The 17,446-nt window shown below is 54.4% G+C and overlaps 1 protein-coding gene across 1 annotated transcript; it reads right to left on the bottom strand.

Moving 5' to 3' along the window:
* Window positions 1-7,449: 7,449 nt before the first annotated feature.
* SLC30A3 (solute carrier family 30 member 3) lies at window positions 7,450-15,397 on the bottom strand. The gene is made up of 8 exons (XM_068564566.1): window positions 15,303-15,397; window positions 11,654-11,835; window positions 10,931-11,077; window positions 10,680-10,833; window positions 9,894-10,092; window positions 9,543-9,648; window positions 9,167-9,301; window positions 7,450-8,238 (listed from the first exon to the last, which is right to left on the bottom strand). The coding sequence occupies exons 1-8, from the start codon at window positions 15,395-15,397 to the stop codon at window positions 8,090-8,092; spliced, it is 1,167 nt and encodes a 388-aa protein (XP_068420667.1). The 3' UTR covers window positions 7,450-8,089.
* Between the last annotated feature and the right edge of the window lie 2,049 nt (window positions 15,398-17,446).

Consider the following 17,446-nt stretch of genomic DNA (forward strand, 5'->3'; position numbering starts at 1 on the left):
AGGAGAGTATCGTTTCTACAACGCTTCTACTCCTTTCTAGGACTTCAGTTACCCTTCTTACGCTATTCGAACAAATCAGAGATTTTCCCGAGTACTAGGAATCTGTCACACACAGATTCCCACAGAACTCAGGGAGGCTTGTCCTCAGCGGAAGCGGCGTTTGCCGCCAAGCGGCACACACATTCCACCCAGCTGCTAAGTGGTGGGAGGTGTCCCTGCCCTGACCCTTTCTTTGGCTCTCCTAATTGTAACACAGCTCTAAGTTGGATAAACTTCTTTCCCCTACAACCAGAAAGGAGATCTTAGGACACTGGGAAGTAAAAAGAGACTATCAGCAAGAAATGAAAACAGACCTTTAAAAAAAACACCCACGTCTGAGACTTCCACATTCATTAAGAAACAGCTTCATGTGCTCCATGGGATTATCATTAACCACATCAAGTTAAAAAAAATAAAGTTTCCTGGTCTCCCTTCCTCCTGAGATACTTAAGAGATTTGATCTATTTTTTTTTTAAGTTAACATGGCTCTAATTATGTGCGAAGCACTGTTCTAGCACTTTACAAATATTAACATTCTTTTTTACTTACTCTTGGATGAACTCTTTAAATATATTCCCCTGTGAAAAGAGGTCTGACCTAATGTATTTGCCCATTTCCTTGCAAAATCATTTCCCCCAACTCTTCACTGTCTATCCTGGTGAAGAAGAAAATCCCCTCAGAATAGGTATTCCACTTGGAGCTTGACCACCTTCATCCTATTCCTGCCACTTGTCACTAACGACCTGCAACCGTGGGCCAGTAAGTCAGTGCACCTTAGGGCTTTAAGTGGGAAGGGTAGAGTTGGAAGTTGCCAGTGTAGCATCGGTAGGCGTGTGTAATTCTGTGACGATATCCTGTAGACTGTGGGGGACCTTGCTGGTGATGGTGCGGGGTCGAGAATGAGTGCCAGAAGAGCTGGGGGTAGCAGCCATTCCACCATTAGGGAAGCCAGGTAGGATGTTGTTGCACTAAAAGCAGATGATGGCTGAAAAGAAGAGACAAGAATGGATGTTACAAAACACTAAGGGTAGGAAAGTGAAGGGTGGCTCTGTGGGGCAGGCTCTTGAGATGAGGAGAACGGGGATGGGTACAGACCAGCTTGGGGTGGGAAAGGATGAACTGGGCAGGATACTGTTCAGCTGCTGTGGGACATCTCTATGGAAATGTCTCGTCGATAACAAAGCTGGGGAATTGAAACAAGTGCAACAGAGGTAAATGTGATATTTATATGTGATAACGTTAAGTGCCATGAGAACAGAGACGTTATTCACTGATACATCCCAAGCACCTAGTAAAGTATTGAGCACAGAGTTGGTGCTTAATAAACATTTGTTGACCGAATCATCAACATAAAGGTAATGAAAGCTCTTTAAATTTGTGCCTCTGTATTATTCACCAAGAGAATGGGAGCAAAAGTGGGCAGCTAAAACCTGAACCCCAGAAAGGGTTGGAGAAGAGTTCAGAAGAAAGCCCTCAAAGAGGCCCAGAATTTCAGATATGTGAGATATGGGGAGAGGTGTGGACAGGATCAGATCCTGCAGGAGGCCACAGAGAATGCAGTCTGAGGCACAGACTCAGTCTGATGCTTTGTGAGTGGGAAGGTGGACACCATGTTCATGGGCTTAGTGAGGTATTGGCTTAGAAGCTGAGGGTTGTTTGCCAAGGGAAAAAGAGGTGTAGGGATTAGAACCTGAAAGTCTAGAAAAGGCTGGGAAAGCTGTGATGGATCCTCAGGAGAAAAGGATCACCTAGCAGGGCTCAAAGGGGAAGCTAGATATCGTGAGTTTGTGGTAGGGTTAGGCAGGCAATGCCCAGGCAGGGCCATGGCACCTCATCCACCTTGGAGGACCCTCTCTCTAGAAATATCCATTACTTCCTCTTTGACAGACTCCTGATTAGCTACCACCAAAGGGTGGTGCAGATTTGCCCTGGGGAGTTAGCCCGTAAGGCACTGGCTTGCTGGCCCATGGCTGGGGGCCTGGGGACTAAGATGGCACCTTATGGGCTTGTATTGACCCCACGCCCGTTCCTTCCCTATCTTTCCATCCATTCACTCCTTCACCAGCAGTCCTTACTGAGAGTCTACTAAGTGCCAGGCTGTGAGCTTGGTGCTGGGGAGGCAAACGTGAGGAGAGCAGTGCCTTCCCTCAGGGGCCATAAGCAATCTGCAGGGCAACCTCACCCCCTTGCTGTGCCTCCCAGAAGTCTTGTGTGACTGGGTCCTGATCTGAACCCTGCTCTGGTGCAGCAGGTGGGCGAGGTGGACGAGAGCCGGGAGGTGATCTCTGGGCAGAGTCCACGGTCAGGGAAAAGGCAAGTTTGCTGTTGTAACGTCTGAAACCTGCTTATTTTGGTAAGCTTTAGCTGTCTTTTATTTCCTGGATTTGGTTCCCTTTTGTTTCTCCCTAGGCTTTTTGGCTACAGTCCTTTTAAAATTTATAGCCTATCTTGGTTGAGCCAAAGGGAACGAGAGAATGGAAATGGATGTTCAGACTGTTTGGGTCAGAGAGAAAGTCAGGCAGTAAACCCTGCGACCAGGTGCCATGGCACAGTACCAAAACAGGATAGGAAAACTCAAAAGGGGTGCACCTGGAGACCCACCTACACAGAGCTTTCCTGTTCTATTCTGGGAAGATTTTGTTTTCTTTTAAGAATGGAAACTATTCTGTATCAGGAGCCTGCAGCCTTCCCTAGGATCATAGCTCTAGGCTAGGATGGGGGAGGCTATGGATGGCTGCACTTTTTTTCTCTCCAGTAATGAGGCTTCCACTTAGGAATTGACCATAAAATCTTCCAGAAATGTAATAGGGAAGAACAAATCTGACTCCACATTGGATCTAGCTTTTTTTAATTTGTCTGTTTTGTTTTATTTGTTGTTTTTACTTTAACCTTTGTATGCTATTACTTTTGCTACAAGTTAAGAATGTTGCCTACAGCCTGAAATATACAGGCTAGCCCCAGGGCTCTGACCTTTAAAGGTATAACACTTTTCCATTCATATAGAGATAAAAAGTTGCAGAACAGAGAATAACATTTGTCTTGTTGGAGGTTTGTAGGAACATTGTGACCAGACCTACCTAAACAGCTGCAAGAACAAAGCATTCCAGCACCAAAAAGTTTGCAACAGACAACCACACCTCCTCTCCTTTTAGTATAAAAGAAGCCTGAGGGACTTCCCTGGTGGTCCAGTGGTTAAGAATCCACCTTCCAGTACAGGGGGTTTGATCCCTGGTCAGGGAACTAAGATCCCATATCCTGCATGCCCCGCAGTGCAGCCAAATAAGTAAGTAAGTAAAGAAAGAAGAAAGCCTGAATTCTAACTCCGTTAAGAAGATGGTTCTTTGAGACACCAGTCCACCATCTTCTCAGTCTGCTGGCTTTCCAAATAAAGTCACTCACTATTCCTTGACCCAACAACTCATCTCTTGATTTTATTGGCCTCTTGTGCAGTGAGCAGTATCAGCTTGGTAACACAGGGAGTGGGAGTTCTGGCTCAGGAGGAGAGGCTGGGACTAGCTCAGGAGCGGGCTGTGACGTGCCCTTCCCAGGGTGGCTACCACGGCCTCTACACTGGTGCTGGGTACAGAGGGTCAGCCCAGACAGGAGGAGACCTGCCCTCTGAGTGAGCATCGCCCAGGCCTGGGGCTGCTTCCGGGGGCTTCAGGATGCTGTAGCCAGAGAGCAGCAGAGGGAGGGTGGGGAATGGGGCGCAGGAGCGGGGCGCAGGCTCTGGCAGCCTTGGGCCCCTCCTCCTCCCCATGTTCCCCACCCACTTTCTCTCATCAGTCCTGGCAACAGGGCCCACTTTGTGGGATCATTTGTGATCGTGGCTGCACGTGCAGCCTCAGGCTCTGCCCCACAGGCACCTGGGAACTGCCCAGCACCCTTTGGAAGGTGTTGACCAGGTGCAGATGGGATGGCCGGGGGCCTCAGAGCAGGGACAGGGAGGCCCAGTCCTTCAAGTATAAAAGAAACTCTAGGGAATTCCCTACCAGTCCAGTGGTTAGGACTTTCACTGCCGGGGCCCAGGTTCAATCCCTGGTAAGGGAACTAAGATCCCACAAGCCGAGTAGCGAGGCCAATCAATCAATCAATCACTCAATCAATAAAAGAAACTCCCTAAATGCAGTTCTCCACAGAGGTGGGGGAATCTGCCAGGAATAGAGGCAGGGGTCTTCCCAGCCTGACTCAGGGTCCTGGGATTCCCTCCAGTCTCCCAGCTGCCTGGGCTGCTGCCACGGCACAGGCCTCAGGGGGGGCGCTGCTCCCCCTCTGATAGCACGGCTCAAGGCAGCCAGGGTGGGCCCACAGCTTAGGGAAGTCCCCGAAGGGGCGGCAGGGTCACCGGAGGGAGGAGAACACCGCTTTATCAACCTGAGCTTGCTCTTGACCACAGACAGGCTGCTTCCCTGGTCTGCCGGGTCCTCAGCCCTCGCCCCTCAAACAGGAAAGCACGGCCCCCCACCCATGGCCAGCTGGCCCGGCGGCCCCCTGGGTGAGCAGCTCCCTGAGGAGGGCAGGGCCTGCCCAGCTGCCCAGATTTTCCCCTTCAGCACCTGCCCTGTCTCTGCAGCACGAGGCCCTCCAATCCACAGCCTCCCATTCTGGCTTTTCCATCTGACTCCTTGGTCTCTCTCAAGCGCTCCTACAACTGCACTGAGCCCCCCCTCCTGTCCACCTCATCTTCCTCTGGCTTTCCCTTTTTTCTGGTACATCTCCACCTCTGAGAGCGGCCCTCTCCCCTCTCCTCCCCTGGTTAACCAGCTGTGTAAAGAGCTGCCAGGGCTGGGCCGATGGATGGGCCCTTCCCCTGCTCTGCTCTTCCTCAGGCCTCCCCTTCGTCCCCACGCCTCCCAGCCCTTTCTCCTCACCTCTCCCTCCACCACTCATTTTTACCATCAAGGAAGGACACCAAGAGGAAAGGGCCTTCTGGATAAGCAAGTGGAGAGGTGCGTCAGGGAGATAATAGGGGTGTGCAGGCAGCTCCTGCAGATAAGGATTTCCTGGACTCCCTCGGGAATGCCCTATGAATGGGGGAGAATGCTCCTGATTCTTCTGTGCGTCTCTGTCCCTGACAGAGCAATGCCTGGAGGCGGGTGGAAAGGCAGGGTGGTGTTGAAAAGGGCTGGGGACTTAGTGCAGCCAGAACTGAATTTGGATCTCAACTCTGATGGTTATTAGCTGCATGATCTGGGGCAGGTAAGCCTCAGTTTCTCCATCTGTAAAGCACAGATAATACTGTCTGCCTCACAGCGCCTGGCACCAAGTGTAAGCTCAATAAATGTCGGTTCCTATCCCTGCTGTCAGGGTGCTGGGTCACCCTTTTCCCTGAAATCCCTCATAGATTCCACCCAAAAGGTAACCCTTTCCTACATGCCCTCTATATACCAGGCACACTTGTACCCACAATGTCATGTAACCCCTCTGTTTATAATTAGGAAAGCTGGAATGCAGAGGGGTTACCAGTGACCAGAGTATTAGCAGAAGGCCGAGGCAGAACCAAGGAGCCTGAGTGCAGAGCCCCAGGATGGGCTAGCCAGCAGCAACAGGTTGCTGGGAAAGAACCGAGAAAAGTTTTGCTGAGAAACTCAACTGTGCAAGAGCCTCCCAGGGCCTGGGTGGGAGTGAGAGCCCAGGCTCTGCACCTGCCCCTGTCACTTGCTGGGTGACCTTGGGGAAGTCCTTTTCCCTCTCTGAGCCTCAGCTTCCTCTTCATTTTGCAGGGGTATGGGACAGAGATGGACTGCATGCTTTGTGAGGTCTCTTCCTGCCCTGAATGTTCTGTTCCCTCTCCTGCAAAGGGATCCAGCCTTGTGCATATAGGGCAGGGCTGCAGCTTAAGGCTGTTGGAAGGGTAAAAATCTAGTCCTAGTCTTCCCCACTCTCTATTTCCTCACTCTTCCCAACCCCCATCCTGTCACTTGGGGCCTGTAATCAATGAGTCGTAAAATGAGAAAGTATCAGGAACTAGCAAAGCATGGAGAGCAGCTGGGGCAGCCTTGGTGCCGAGTGTGAGGGACTGCTAGCCCTTCGCCTGCGCCCAGCCTCCCGTGCTAGACTCAGGCCAGCAGGCCAGCAGCGACTCACCCATCCTGGTCGAGGGGAGCCCAGCTGAAGATCAGAATGGGGAGGCCTATTTTCAATGGGTCCAAAGACCAAACCTTAAAACAAGTAATGAAATCTATGTGTATTGACATGGAAAGACGCACCCAGGATATATGGCTGAATCATAAAAGCAGGTTACATGTTATCGCCTATAATGTAATCCTCTTATGTTATTATGTAGAAGTCTTTGTACATACAAGAAAATATGAGCAGAGAGACTGTGAATAGCAGTTATCTCTGGGAGTTAAGAGTATAGGGGAATCATTCACTTTCTACTTTATACACTTTCCTTTGATAGGTTTTTATTTATTTATTTTTACTTTTGGCCACACTGCACAGCTTGTGGGATCTTAGTTCCCCAGCCAGGGATCGAACCCATGCCTCTGGCAGTGGAAGCACAGAGTCCTAACCACTGGACCGCCAGGGAATTCCCTCCTTTGATAGGTTTTTAAAGTGAACATATATTGCCTTTATAATTTTAAAAAATCAGCACAATTTAATAATAAAGATATTTTCATTGTGGGGGAGGAGCCTTCCAGAAATATGCACGAGCTAATGAAAATGCTCCGGGTCTTTGCTTCAGGCTGGCATTATATCAACCTAGGATGGGAAGGCCAGTGGACTCCTGCACTATATCCAAAACGAAAGCACAAAGGGCTTGATGATTTTTTTTAAGAGAAAATGAACAATCCCTTAATGAGATCTGTAAGGTCAAATCTGTCGAAATATATGATTCAACATATGAGGCAAAGGGTGGATAATTGTAAAAGAGGTCCTTGGTGTCCACAGCTCAAACCTGGACTTGGGGTTGGCTGCTGTGAGGCAGGGTTGGGGCAGTTGGGACTGAGGGCTGCTCCCCAGCACCTCACACAGCTTGAGAACAAAGGCAAATCAGCACTGTGGTCCAACCCCTCTCTCCCAAATGGCTGCAGCTTCCCGCCAACCAGCCCAAGGCCATCCTGGCCTGCGGAAGCCTTTCAGAATGGCTCTAGTATCCCTCAGCTCCTTGCCATCCAGCTTTCTCCTATAACCAAGCCCAGAACGAATGGGCATCTCCCTGAGCCAAGGACCCAAGCTCGAGCACACTGCCAAGTAGGGGAAGGCAGTAAAGGGACCGGCGGGTTTCAGCCTACATCAGAATGGATATTTGAGGGTGGAGAGGATGGAGAGGCTGGGAAGGGGGTAGGGGAGCTGTGCAAGGTCACTCTGGCTGAGGGATTCTATCCGTTCCCAGATGACCGATTCTCTGTCCCCCTCCTGAGGAGTCAGCACAGGGGCTGAAAGGTGCAGTTAGGTACAAGTTTATTGGCAGAGCTGCGGCGGAGTCCTCCCTCTCTCTGGGAGAGCCGAGGGCACAGCACCAACAGAGGGATGGCCAGACAGACCCCCCAGACAGACACATGGATGGTGCAGACTCATAGAGACCATAGCACAGCCACACAGGTAGAGACACACAGGCCACAGCACCAAGACACACACACACAAAACCATAAGGCTAGGACACACGGACAAAGTGCAGGCTTTGGGGCTCCTGCATAGACAGAGAGAGAGCCACGTGGGGAGGGGGCCCCTGCTGACCTCCCCCAGGCTTAGGCACACCAACAGCACAAAGACAGGCAGATCTCCCAGCCAGCCAGCCTGCCACACAGACAAATGAACTGCACGGAAAGGAGGCTGGGGGCTCCCCCGAGCACGGGGAGCAGGGACCACAGGACTTCTACACACCCCGACTGCCCTGACTTCTTCCCTGTTCAGCCTGACTCTGGCCCCACTCCCCACACACACTTTGGTCTTGCCCACTGGGGCTGGGGGGTCGGCAGGTGGAAGCGGGCAGAGAGGAAGGGTACGGACCCAGCTCCGTCCCTTCTCCGTGAGCAGGGAGGCAGTTGCTGAGAGTCCAGGGCTGAGCCTGGGCCTGGCAGTGGGGTGAGGGTGCGGCCGTGCCTCAGGCTTGGGGGGGCTCCCGGCAGCGCAGGCACTGGGCCATCTCAGGCTGGTACTGCTCGACCTGCAGGGTAGAGCTGGAGAATCCAAACCGGGAGTGGAGCCGAGATGTGGCTTCAGCCAGGACGGCTTCAGGGTCAGCCGTGGAGTCTGCGGGGGAGTGATAAGAGGCAGCAGGTTTCCAGGGGAATTGGGAACCACCAAGGGGCCCAGATAAGGATGGGTGAAGGGGAACCAGGGGTTTGCATGGCATGAAAGCCAAGATTGAACGGGGAGCTTTATTTTCTCTATATATTGTATGAACAGTGTAAAACTGTCAAAAAGGTCGGAGAGACTCATCCTTAATCGACTAGGCTAACACACTAGACCATTATTTTTCTATTCTCTTCTGCTCTTTGAGTATCAGTATACAGCTGTGTATTTCAGCAGCCATACCACCCGATTTTCCACAACATTCCAGATGTTAAATATTCTGTTCTCATTGTCCCTCTAGAGTTACCATCAAATATCCTACAAAGTATAATATTTTTGGCATCCAAATTGCATGTCTCTGATTGCTTCTTGCATCTGGAAGAAACTCAAAAATTCTTTGTCAGCTTGTGAGTCACCATATATATTTTAAATAGTTGAACCATAATGTAGCTAAAATTTTATATTCCGCTTTCTCTCTTAGCATTATACCATAAACATTTTTTCTAGTTGCCCTACAGTCTTCATAATCATCATTTTTAAAAGTTACATGATACTCCACTGAGTGGAGGAGACATAATTTACCTAACTGTGCCCCATCATGAGACCTGTAGGTACCAGTGATCTTTTAAAGGGTTGCTGGTTCCCCGCACTACTTCAGAGAGAGTGAAACCTCCCCCAGAAAACCCTGTCCAGCCAGGGCTCCTTGCCTCCAACATACGAGAGAGAGAGAGAGAGAGAGAGAGAGAGAGAGAGAGAGAGAGATACAAAAGACAGAGAGATGGAAACAGTCGCAGTTAATTCAGACCATCTTCCTATGTTTGGATGGTGGTAGGGGAAGGGAGAAATGTTTCTGGAAAGTAACTGGCTGGGGTCAGTGTGGACTCACCAATGGCCAGGTGTGCGGAGGCAACATGGTAAGTAAGCGTAAGGGACCACAGGTGCAGCTCGTGGGTTGCCCGAACTCCTGGCACTGACAACAGGGTATCCCGCACAGGTTCAAACCCCACACTTCGGGGGGTACCTGCAAGCAGCACCCACCACGCCTTATTACCAGGGCCACTCCTGCCCAGAGGCCAGGACCCCACCTCCCCCATCCTGTACCACTCACCCTGTTGATCCCCACAGTTTACCCCATCCCTGAATCCTCCTTCCACCAACAGGCCTTCTCCCCACACTTTCTCCAGAGAAACCAGAGGCGCCTAGTCCTGGGGTGAGGTCAGAGAGGGCCCCGGGGGGGTGGGGAGCAGTGGCGTCTGACTCACCTTCCATCAGGACGCGGAGAACATCTCGGAGGGTGGGAGCCGTGGATCCAAGGGCACAGATGGAGAAGAGAAAGGTGCTGATGGGGTCAGCTGCCTTGTATTGAGGCTGTAGAGAAAGAAAGCCCTAAGCCTGGGAATCAGGGACCTTTCAGAGGAAGACCTAGGGGCATCCTGGACAAACAGGACCTGAGAGGCCCCTGAGAACCCTGCTGGGGTGAAAGGGACGATAACCCTGGGCCAGGAGTCCTGGGGAGCTGGGAGCTGGAGTGGGGTGGGTGGGGGTCCAGGGAAGGAGGGGCTGGGGCGTGGAATTGGGGGAGGAAGGCTGGGGCAGGCTTGCACAGACAGTACCTTGAAGTAGATGAGGATGGAAGCGGCCAGCACCCCAAGGCTCTGCAGGAGGTCCCCCAGCACGTGCACAAAGGCCGCCCGGACGCTGGTGTTCCCCAGGGGCAGGGGCTCCCCAGGCCCCTCCTCCAGCGGTGCATACTCTGCCCCCCTGGACCCGTGGCTGTGGTGGGGCCCGGCCTGGTGCAGCACAAAGGCCATTCTGAGGGGGAAGCAGAGCAGCTCAGCCCAGGTGGCCTGCTCCCGGCCTCCTCTGCCCACTTCCACACCTCCTCTTCTCACCTCCCCAGGAGCCCTCTCTCCACCTATTTTCTCCCTATTTTCCCAGTCCCAGGAAAAAGACAATACGGTCCAAGAGAGACAAGTAATGCAGCCTGGGGGCAAGAACACGTGGTGCCAGAGACGTGGATTCAGATCCTGGCCCTGCTACTAAAGTAGCTATGTGCCCTGGGCAAGTCCCCTGGTCACCTCTTGGGATCTATCTGATTAACTGTATACCAGGAGTGATACTACCTACCTCATGGGGTGGTTGTGAGCTTTAAATGAGACAGTGCTGATGACAGCCCCCAGCAGGGTGGCCAGTACACAGCAGGCCTTTAACAAAGGTCTTTTGACTCTGAATTTTAGGTCTCTACCCCAGTCCCTTCTCAGGCATCCCTAGAGCAGAGAGATGAGAACAGCACGTGCGTGCTGCGAGTCTGTCCGGGAGAGGAGAGCCTGCTCTCCCGTCCTGGAGGAGGAGCCCTCGCCCTGAATCCCACACGGTGCCTGCTCCATACTGGAACGTACAGCAGATTGGCACAGACTGCGATGCTGGCGGTCAGCAGCATGGCACCCCCCTCGATGTGGTAGTCGCTGTGCAGCAGGCGGATGAAGGCCAGGTACAGGAGGATGCCAGTGACCATCCAGAGGGAGACCACAGAGGCCAAAGCCCCCAGAGTCTCTGCAGGGGAAGACAAGCTATCAGAGAGCTGCCCAGGACCCTGAGAGGTACCTTCTGGCAAGACTGGCGGGGTCATCAGACCATGCAGGGGCCTTACCTGAGCGGTGCCAGCCAAAGGTCATGGTGCGGGTGGCTGGACGGGTAGAGAGCCAGAGGGAGAAGAGGCTGCCCATCATGCTGCCCACATCTGCCAACAGGTGGGCTGCATCAGTCATAATGGCCAGGCTGTGCGCCAAATACCCACCTGCAAGAGTAAAGTGATATATGGTCTGGTCCACTTAGAAAATATCATGCAGTGTGTGTAGAGGCATGGAAAAGAGACGGGGCGGGGGGACATATACCAAAATGTGAACGGCAATTTTTCTCTGGTGATGGGATTACACGTGGGATTTTGTGGGGGTTTTTTGTTTTCACTCATTCACATATTCTAGTTTTTCTACAATAACTTTTTTTTTGACCACGCCACGCAGCTTGTGGGATCTTAGTTCCCCGACCAGGGATTGAACCTGCGCCCTCAGCAATGAAAGCGCAGAGTCCTAACCACTAGACCACTAGGGAATTCCCTACAATAACATATTTTAATAACAAAGAAAATAGGGCTTCTACAAGACCAGTTCATACTGATGAGCCAGCCCTGAATTCCCTTGGTGCTGTCCCTCGCCCTCTCCCACTTCCTGGGTCCTGGGCACCCACCTCCCCGGTCCCAGCCATCCCCATCTTCTCTGCATCTCCACCCAGGAACATTCCTGGGACTCTGGGTGGGAAGTGGCTTAAGCAGGCATCCAGAGGATGGTGTTGGAGGAACTGCTTTCCGACTTACCGACTACTTCCCCGGCCATGAAGACGCAGCACACAGCACAGGCGGCACACAGCTGCCTCTGCGCCTGCAGCCTCTCAGGGGTGAGACCTGGCTGTAGCAGAGGGTCCCTGTGGCAGTGGTGGAAGGACATCTCCACGGGTTTGGGCTCCTCGGGGAGGGGCTCGGAGGGCTCTGTGAAGAGACTGAGGCAGGCAGCACAGTTCAAGCTGGGGCCTGGTTCAAGGGCTAACTCCTCACTCCCAGGTCCTGGATCCCCCAGACCGGCTTCATCAGATGTCCCTCCTCTCTATCCTTTCCCGAGGCCTTGTGGACAGAGGGCCACAGGAGAGATGGGGCTAAATGGACAACTCAGATTCCAGCCTCCCTTTTCCTTTCACGTACAGAGCCATAGAATCTCAGAGCACACGTGGAAAGCACCTTAGAGACGTCTAGTCTACCACTTATTAAAGAATTAGAAATATGAGGTTCAAAGGGAGAGAGGACTTATGGAGGCCACACAGCTAGTTAGTGGTCGAGCTGAGATTAAACTCCAACCAAATCAATTCAATATGATAGGCGCCACGAAGAACACAAGATGAGCAGGATATCCTTTCTGATCTCTGGGAGCCTCTGGTGAGCAAGACAAATGTGTACCTAAATACTATGAGATGTAGCAAAAGGTAGCTATTGCCTTAGAGCAGTTAAAGTGCTATCAGGGCTCAGAGGGACATACTGACTCTAATGAGGAAATCAGGGAAACAACTGAAGGAGGCACCTGAGAAGGGCCTGGAAGGATGGGAAGGATTTTGATAAAGAGTAGGTGCACGTGCCCGGCGAAGGCAATATGAAGGGGAAGTGGTGTGAAAGTGTGGGGTGGGGCTCAGCACGTGGTCCTGGCCTTAGTGCCTCCCTGCTGGACCTACCTCCTGGTGCCTCCACTCCCAGGTCCTTCACCTTCTCTCTCTAAGACATTCAGCTAGACGTGGCCCTTTAAGAGGAGAGTAGAATGCTGGGACCCAAAAACTCTGAAGTTCCTGGCACAGAGAACTAATGGCCAGATTCCAGAGCTGGGTTGTCATGGGGAAGAGAGAGCGCAGACTGGTGTGGCTGGGATTGGTAGCAGTAGGAGTGCTGGGCTTGGAGTCTGCCACATGTTAGCTGGACCTCAGTGTGGCCACAAGCACCCAGCAGAGGCCACTTTAACCGCACAGTGCAGTAAGCCTCCCTGGACAAATGAGCGGGGCTGGAGGCCTCCCCTGGGGATGCCAGAGGCTGAGCTCAGGCTAACTGAGTTTTCAAGTCCTTTCTGGCTTAACTCTCACCCCCATTACTACCCAACCTGAACCCCAGGGAGAACAGAAGCTTCCACAGCATAAAGGACCTAAATAGAAAAGTACAGTTCTAGAAATACTCATGGAGGTGTCACAAGAATACCCTTGAGAGAAAATGAAGGCTCCAGATAGAAATGTGATCACAGCAGTAAAGTGGGGAAGGGTGCCTGGGGCCTTCTGGCTGAGGACAGCTCTGCCCAATGGGCGAATTCAGCTGTGAGGGAGATGGGGGCACATTTGGTGCTTCTAGGGAAAATACAGGTGCTGGCAGGTAGATTAACTTCTTGGAATCCCCTTCCAAGACTTAGAATCTGGGTGTGTATGATTCCAGGTGTGTTTCCAGAGGAGATGGGAGATGAGGGTGGCTTTGAAATCCATCCTCATTCTTCAATGAGAGTACCAAGCAGCGTACACGTACTGAAGCTCGATCTAGTGGGAGAGACAGAAGTGTCGCAAATGACTGACTATGCAAGGAGAAGCTGGGGCCAGGAGGGTTATGAACAAAGGATTTTGGAGCACAGGGGAAGGAGTGACCAACTCTAAAAGGGATGAAGAGACCCTCACAGAGGAGGAGATGTTTAAGAGAAGACCTAGGTAGAGACAGGAGCTCCAGACACATGGAATGACAATGACAAGATATGCAGCTTGGAGCTTAAGTGTGAGGAACCAGGGGAAGGGCTGAGGAGGAAACTGATGGGCTCAAAGTAACATAAAGGGAGATACACTGATTGATTTAATCTTTCCTGAGCTGTGAGATGGATGACCTTGACGATGTACTAGTCTGGGAGGAAGAGAAGAGAGGAGATGGAGGGGTCCAGAACAGACAAGGCCAGAGGCTCCCTGCGCAGAATCTTAAGAGACAGGCAGGCAGGTAGGGAAGAGCTTCTTCCAGAAAGTACTGCAGGATTTGGTGACGAACGGTCATATGAGAATGAGGATAAGCTGGGAGTCAGACATGAGGGTCTGAAGAGCAAACAGAGGGTGAGCGGCTTTGAGGCAGAGGGCAAGATGCCTTTCCTGGCCCTGTAAGACACAGCGCGGCCAGGCATCAAGGTAGTCACCCATCAACAGGCTGCTCCCTTTTGTTTTGCATTAACTGGGCACTAAAGAAGCCTCATTGTTGGTGTGTAGGGGTTCGGGGAGCTACCTGCTGTGTGCAGAGAAGGAAAGACAACTTGCTCTCCCTGGCCCTCTGAAACCCCCAACAAACAACAAATACTATTGAGCGGGGTAGAGGGGAGACTGGCCTGAAGCAGAGTCGAAAGGTACGTGAAGAAACGCCAGGGCCACAGCTGCCCCCGTCTGCAGTCCTCCGCGGGAGAGATTCCGACGGAAGTCTTCCCTCCCTTCTGCTCATCCACTCCCCCATCCACCCAGGTTTACGGCCCCCATCCAGGGAAAGAGCGAGAAACCCACAGAGGCACCACATCCGAGACAAAAGGAGAGGGGTTGGGAGGGAAAAGGAAAGATAGAGATGAGGAAAGAGAAAAAGCCGGAGACCCTGTCAAATTCCCGAGATAAACGAACGGTGGGCAAAGAGACAAAATGGCCAGCGGAGGTGGCCAGGGAGGGCCTGGCGCGGCCGCTCGGAGGGACAAGGCGGTCGGCGGGCGCCGGGCGCCGGAGGCCGGCGGGACGCGGAGGCGGTTCTCCGGCCGCCCCCGGCCCGCTGTCCCAACCGCTCCAAGCGCCTCATTTCACACCTCGCCGCCCCCGGCCCCGTCTGTGCGTAGCCGGGAATACCCCCGCCGCCCAGACCGCACCTGCTCCTTCCTTACCGCCCCCTCGCTTCCCAGCGGCCGCCCGCCCCCCAGGAGCCCGGAAGACCCGCTGCGGAGCCCGGGCCCATCGTCGGCCCGGGTGCCCACAGCTGGCCACTCTGGAGGAGGCGCCCCGAGCCCGGGAGCGCGGAGGGTAGGGCCGGAGGCCTGGGCGGCGAGGGGCTCCTACGACCCCGGAGCAATGCGTACATCGGGGCACCTGGCGCGGACTCCGGCCAGACGGAGGGGCAGTCGCTCGCGGGCAAGTCAGACGCGGCGGGGGGGGGGGGGGGGGCGGAGGGGTCGGGAGGCTTGGGGGGCGGGCCGAGGAGCAGTTTCCCGGGACCGGGAGGAAGAAGGTGGCCAGGAGGAGGCATATCGGGCTGTTGAGCGGCGGGGGTCGGGGCTGGCTGGGCGGGCCGGGGCTCTCTGTGCAGCCGGAGGGGACAGAGCGCAGCGCCACGAAGCCGAGGGGGTCGCGGTGCGCTGGGCCGGCCGGCCGAGAGAGACAACGAAGTGGACGGAAGGCGGAAGGGTGGCGCCCCCCCCCAGCCGAGGGCCGACCCAGGTCAATCCTACCTCTTCAAACGCAGGCCGCCACCAGCGCCGCCGCGGTCTCGGGGGCTCACCAGGCGAGTGGTCTCAGAGCCCCCCGTGGCAGGAGAAGCCTCCATTTCCCCGCGGCCCCGACCGTCTAGGCCGCACCGAGGTAGGGAGAGGCGTGGCCAACCCCGCGCCAAGTCCGAGCGGCCCGTCGACCCCCAGACTCCCCGCAGGGCCTCGGGGCCACCACAGTGGAGGAAACTGCGGCGACTGTGGCGCCGGCAGTCCGAACTGCAGATCCCGCGGCTGCTGGAGCCCCGCCCCGCTTGGGGCGAGCTCCCCAAGCCCCGCCTCCAGGCTCCCCAGCCTCTCCCCCCACGCCTAAGCCCCGCCCCCGGAGCCCCGTCCCCGTAGGCATAGCCCTATTTCCCGGTGCCGGAGCCAGGTGGGGCGGTGGGAGCTCTCTGCGCCCCCGCCGGGTTCTAGAGAACGCCTAACCTCCATAGCCCACCCCTAGGCAGACCAGCCCCGCCCCTACCCAAGCCCTGCCTACCAGTTCCCAGCCGAGCTCCTCAAGCCTAGGGACCTTCCAACCAATCTTCGCCCAAGGGACACCGCCCCGTGCAGGTCCGCGCCAGGGCATCCCACCCCCTCTCCCCACCACCCGTCACCTCGTGGCCCCAGCCTCCCCACACGGAGGCAGAAGCAGGTGTGGAGGAGAGAACCAGAAAGAGAATGTGGGGTAAGCTGTGTGACAAATCCGGGAGAACTCCAGGGACTCCGGCCAGAAACCCCTCTGTGGCGGATGTGGGGTCGGAATTCGCGAGCAAAGTCTGCTGCCAAGCACTGTACCGCTCATTATTATTTATTTTTATAGAGACATGGGGCGACAAAAAGCTTCCAGCTCTCCTTCAATCCATTATTATCCCTATTTTTCGGACGAGTAACAGTCCCAGAGGAAGAAGTGTCCGGGGTCATGCGACCAGTGAATGAAGGACTGGGACTGGAACCCCATCCTCTCTCCCTCCCCGGTTCAGGACGCCACAAGGCGACTGGAGAGAGCGCACAGCCGCAGCTTTGTCACTGAGAGGCTGGGGCAGCCGAAAGGAAGAGCGCTCCACTTCTCTGGGGTCACAAGCCCCAAGTTCATGGAGGGAGGCTGCGGTCAGCTGGTCCTTACCTCCAAACCTGTAGCACCTTCCCGGGCATTACTTCATCTTGCCTCATTTAAATTAAAGCCCAGGGGAAGGAGTGACTTACAGCAGTCTGTGGCCGAGCCTGGAGCCGAAGCTTCAAATGCTCAATGTTCTGTGCCCCTCACACCTGCCACCAGTGTACAATGAAAAGGGGTGGTGACTGGATTGTGCACTCCAAGCTGTGACACTCTGTGAAGAGAAGGGTCCGTAGGAGGAGGGGAAAGAGTGAGCATGGATGGGGAAGGTGGAGGGTGAGAGTCGTTAGCTAGCCCAGGCAAGAAGCCCATCAAACGCACCCTTCAGAATACCCTGGGCTTCAGAATACCCGTCAGAATGAATTTAGGGTTCTGGTGACAGTCATCTAACCCCAACATTGTGTTTTTCAGACAATGAGACTGCGTGTGTACTTCTAAAAACAAAAAAACTAGAGGACGTGACAGCTAGAGTGGTTGGAAGTGATGGGGTTAACCTGGGAGAGCTTCGCGGAGGAGGTGAGGCTTGAACGGATTAGGCAAGCTGGGCGGCGGGCTGGCTGTTCCGGCGGGGAAAGTGCGGCTTGTGCCAAGGTTTGCGGGCGGCGTGTGCTAAGAGACTGTACTGCGCCGGGAGCGCTGCGGCACGGAAGAACGAAAGGGTCTGCGCGCGCCCTCGGCGCCGCCTCCACCCACGCCCTGCACGGGGCCCGCGCCAGCCTCTTCTCCACACTCTTCCCTTAAGGCGCAGCCCAAAGTCCACGCGGAGCAAGGGAGCGAGGGTGGGGGTGGCTTTCGTCCCCCAACCTCCCCTAGAGACATGGGGCCTCAGCTCCCTCAGTGGGTTATAGGAAGGCGAGAGGGGAAGCCACCAGCAAGGTCACCTTGTTGGTCCGTGTCAGAGCTGGGGTGGAATTCATGTCCCGCTCGCCTATGCCAGGGCCCCGGGCACGTCCCGCCTGGCGCCGTCGGTTTTCGAAGCTCCGTCCGCACTGGGCCTGGGGCATTGCCA

This window comes from Eschrichtius robustus, chromosome 15 (assembly GCF_028021215.1).
Source record: "Eschrichtius robustus isolate mEscRob2 chromosome 15, mEscRob2.pri, whole genome shotgun sequence".
NCBI lineage: Eukaryota > Metazoa > Chordata > Mammalia > Artiodactyla > Eschrichtiidae > Eschrichtius > Eschrichtius robustus.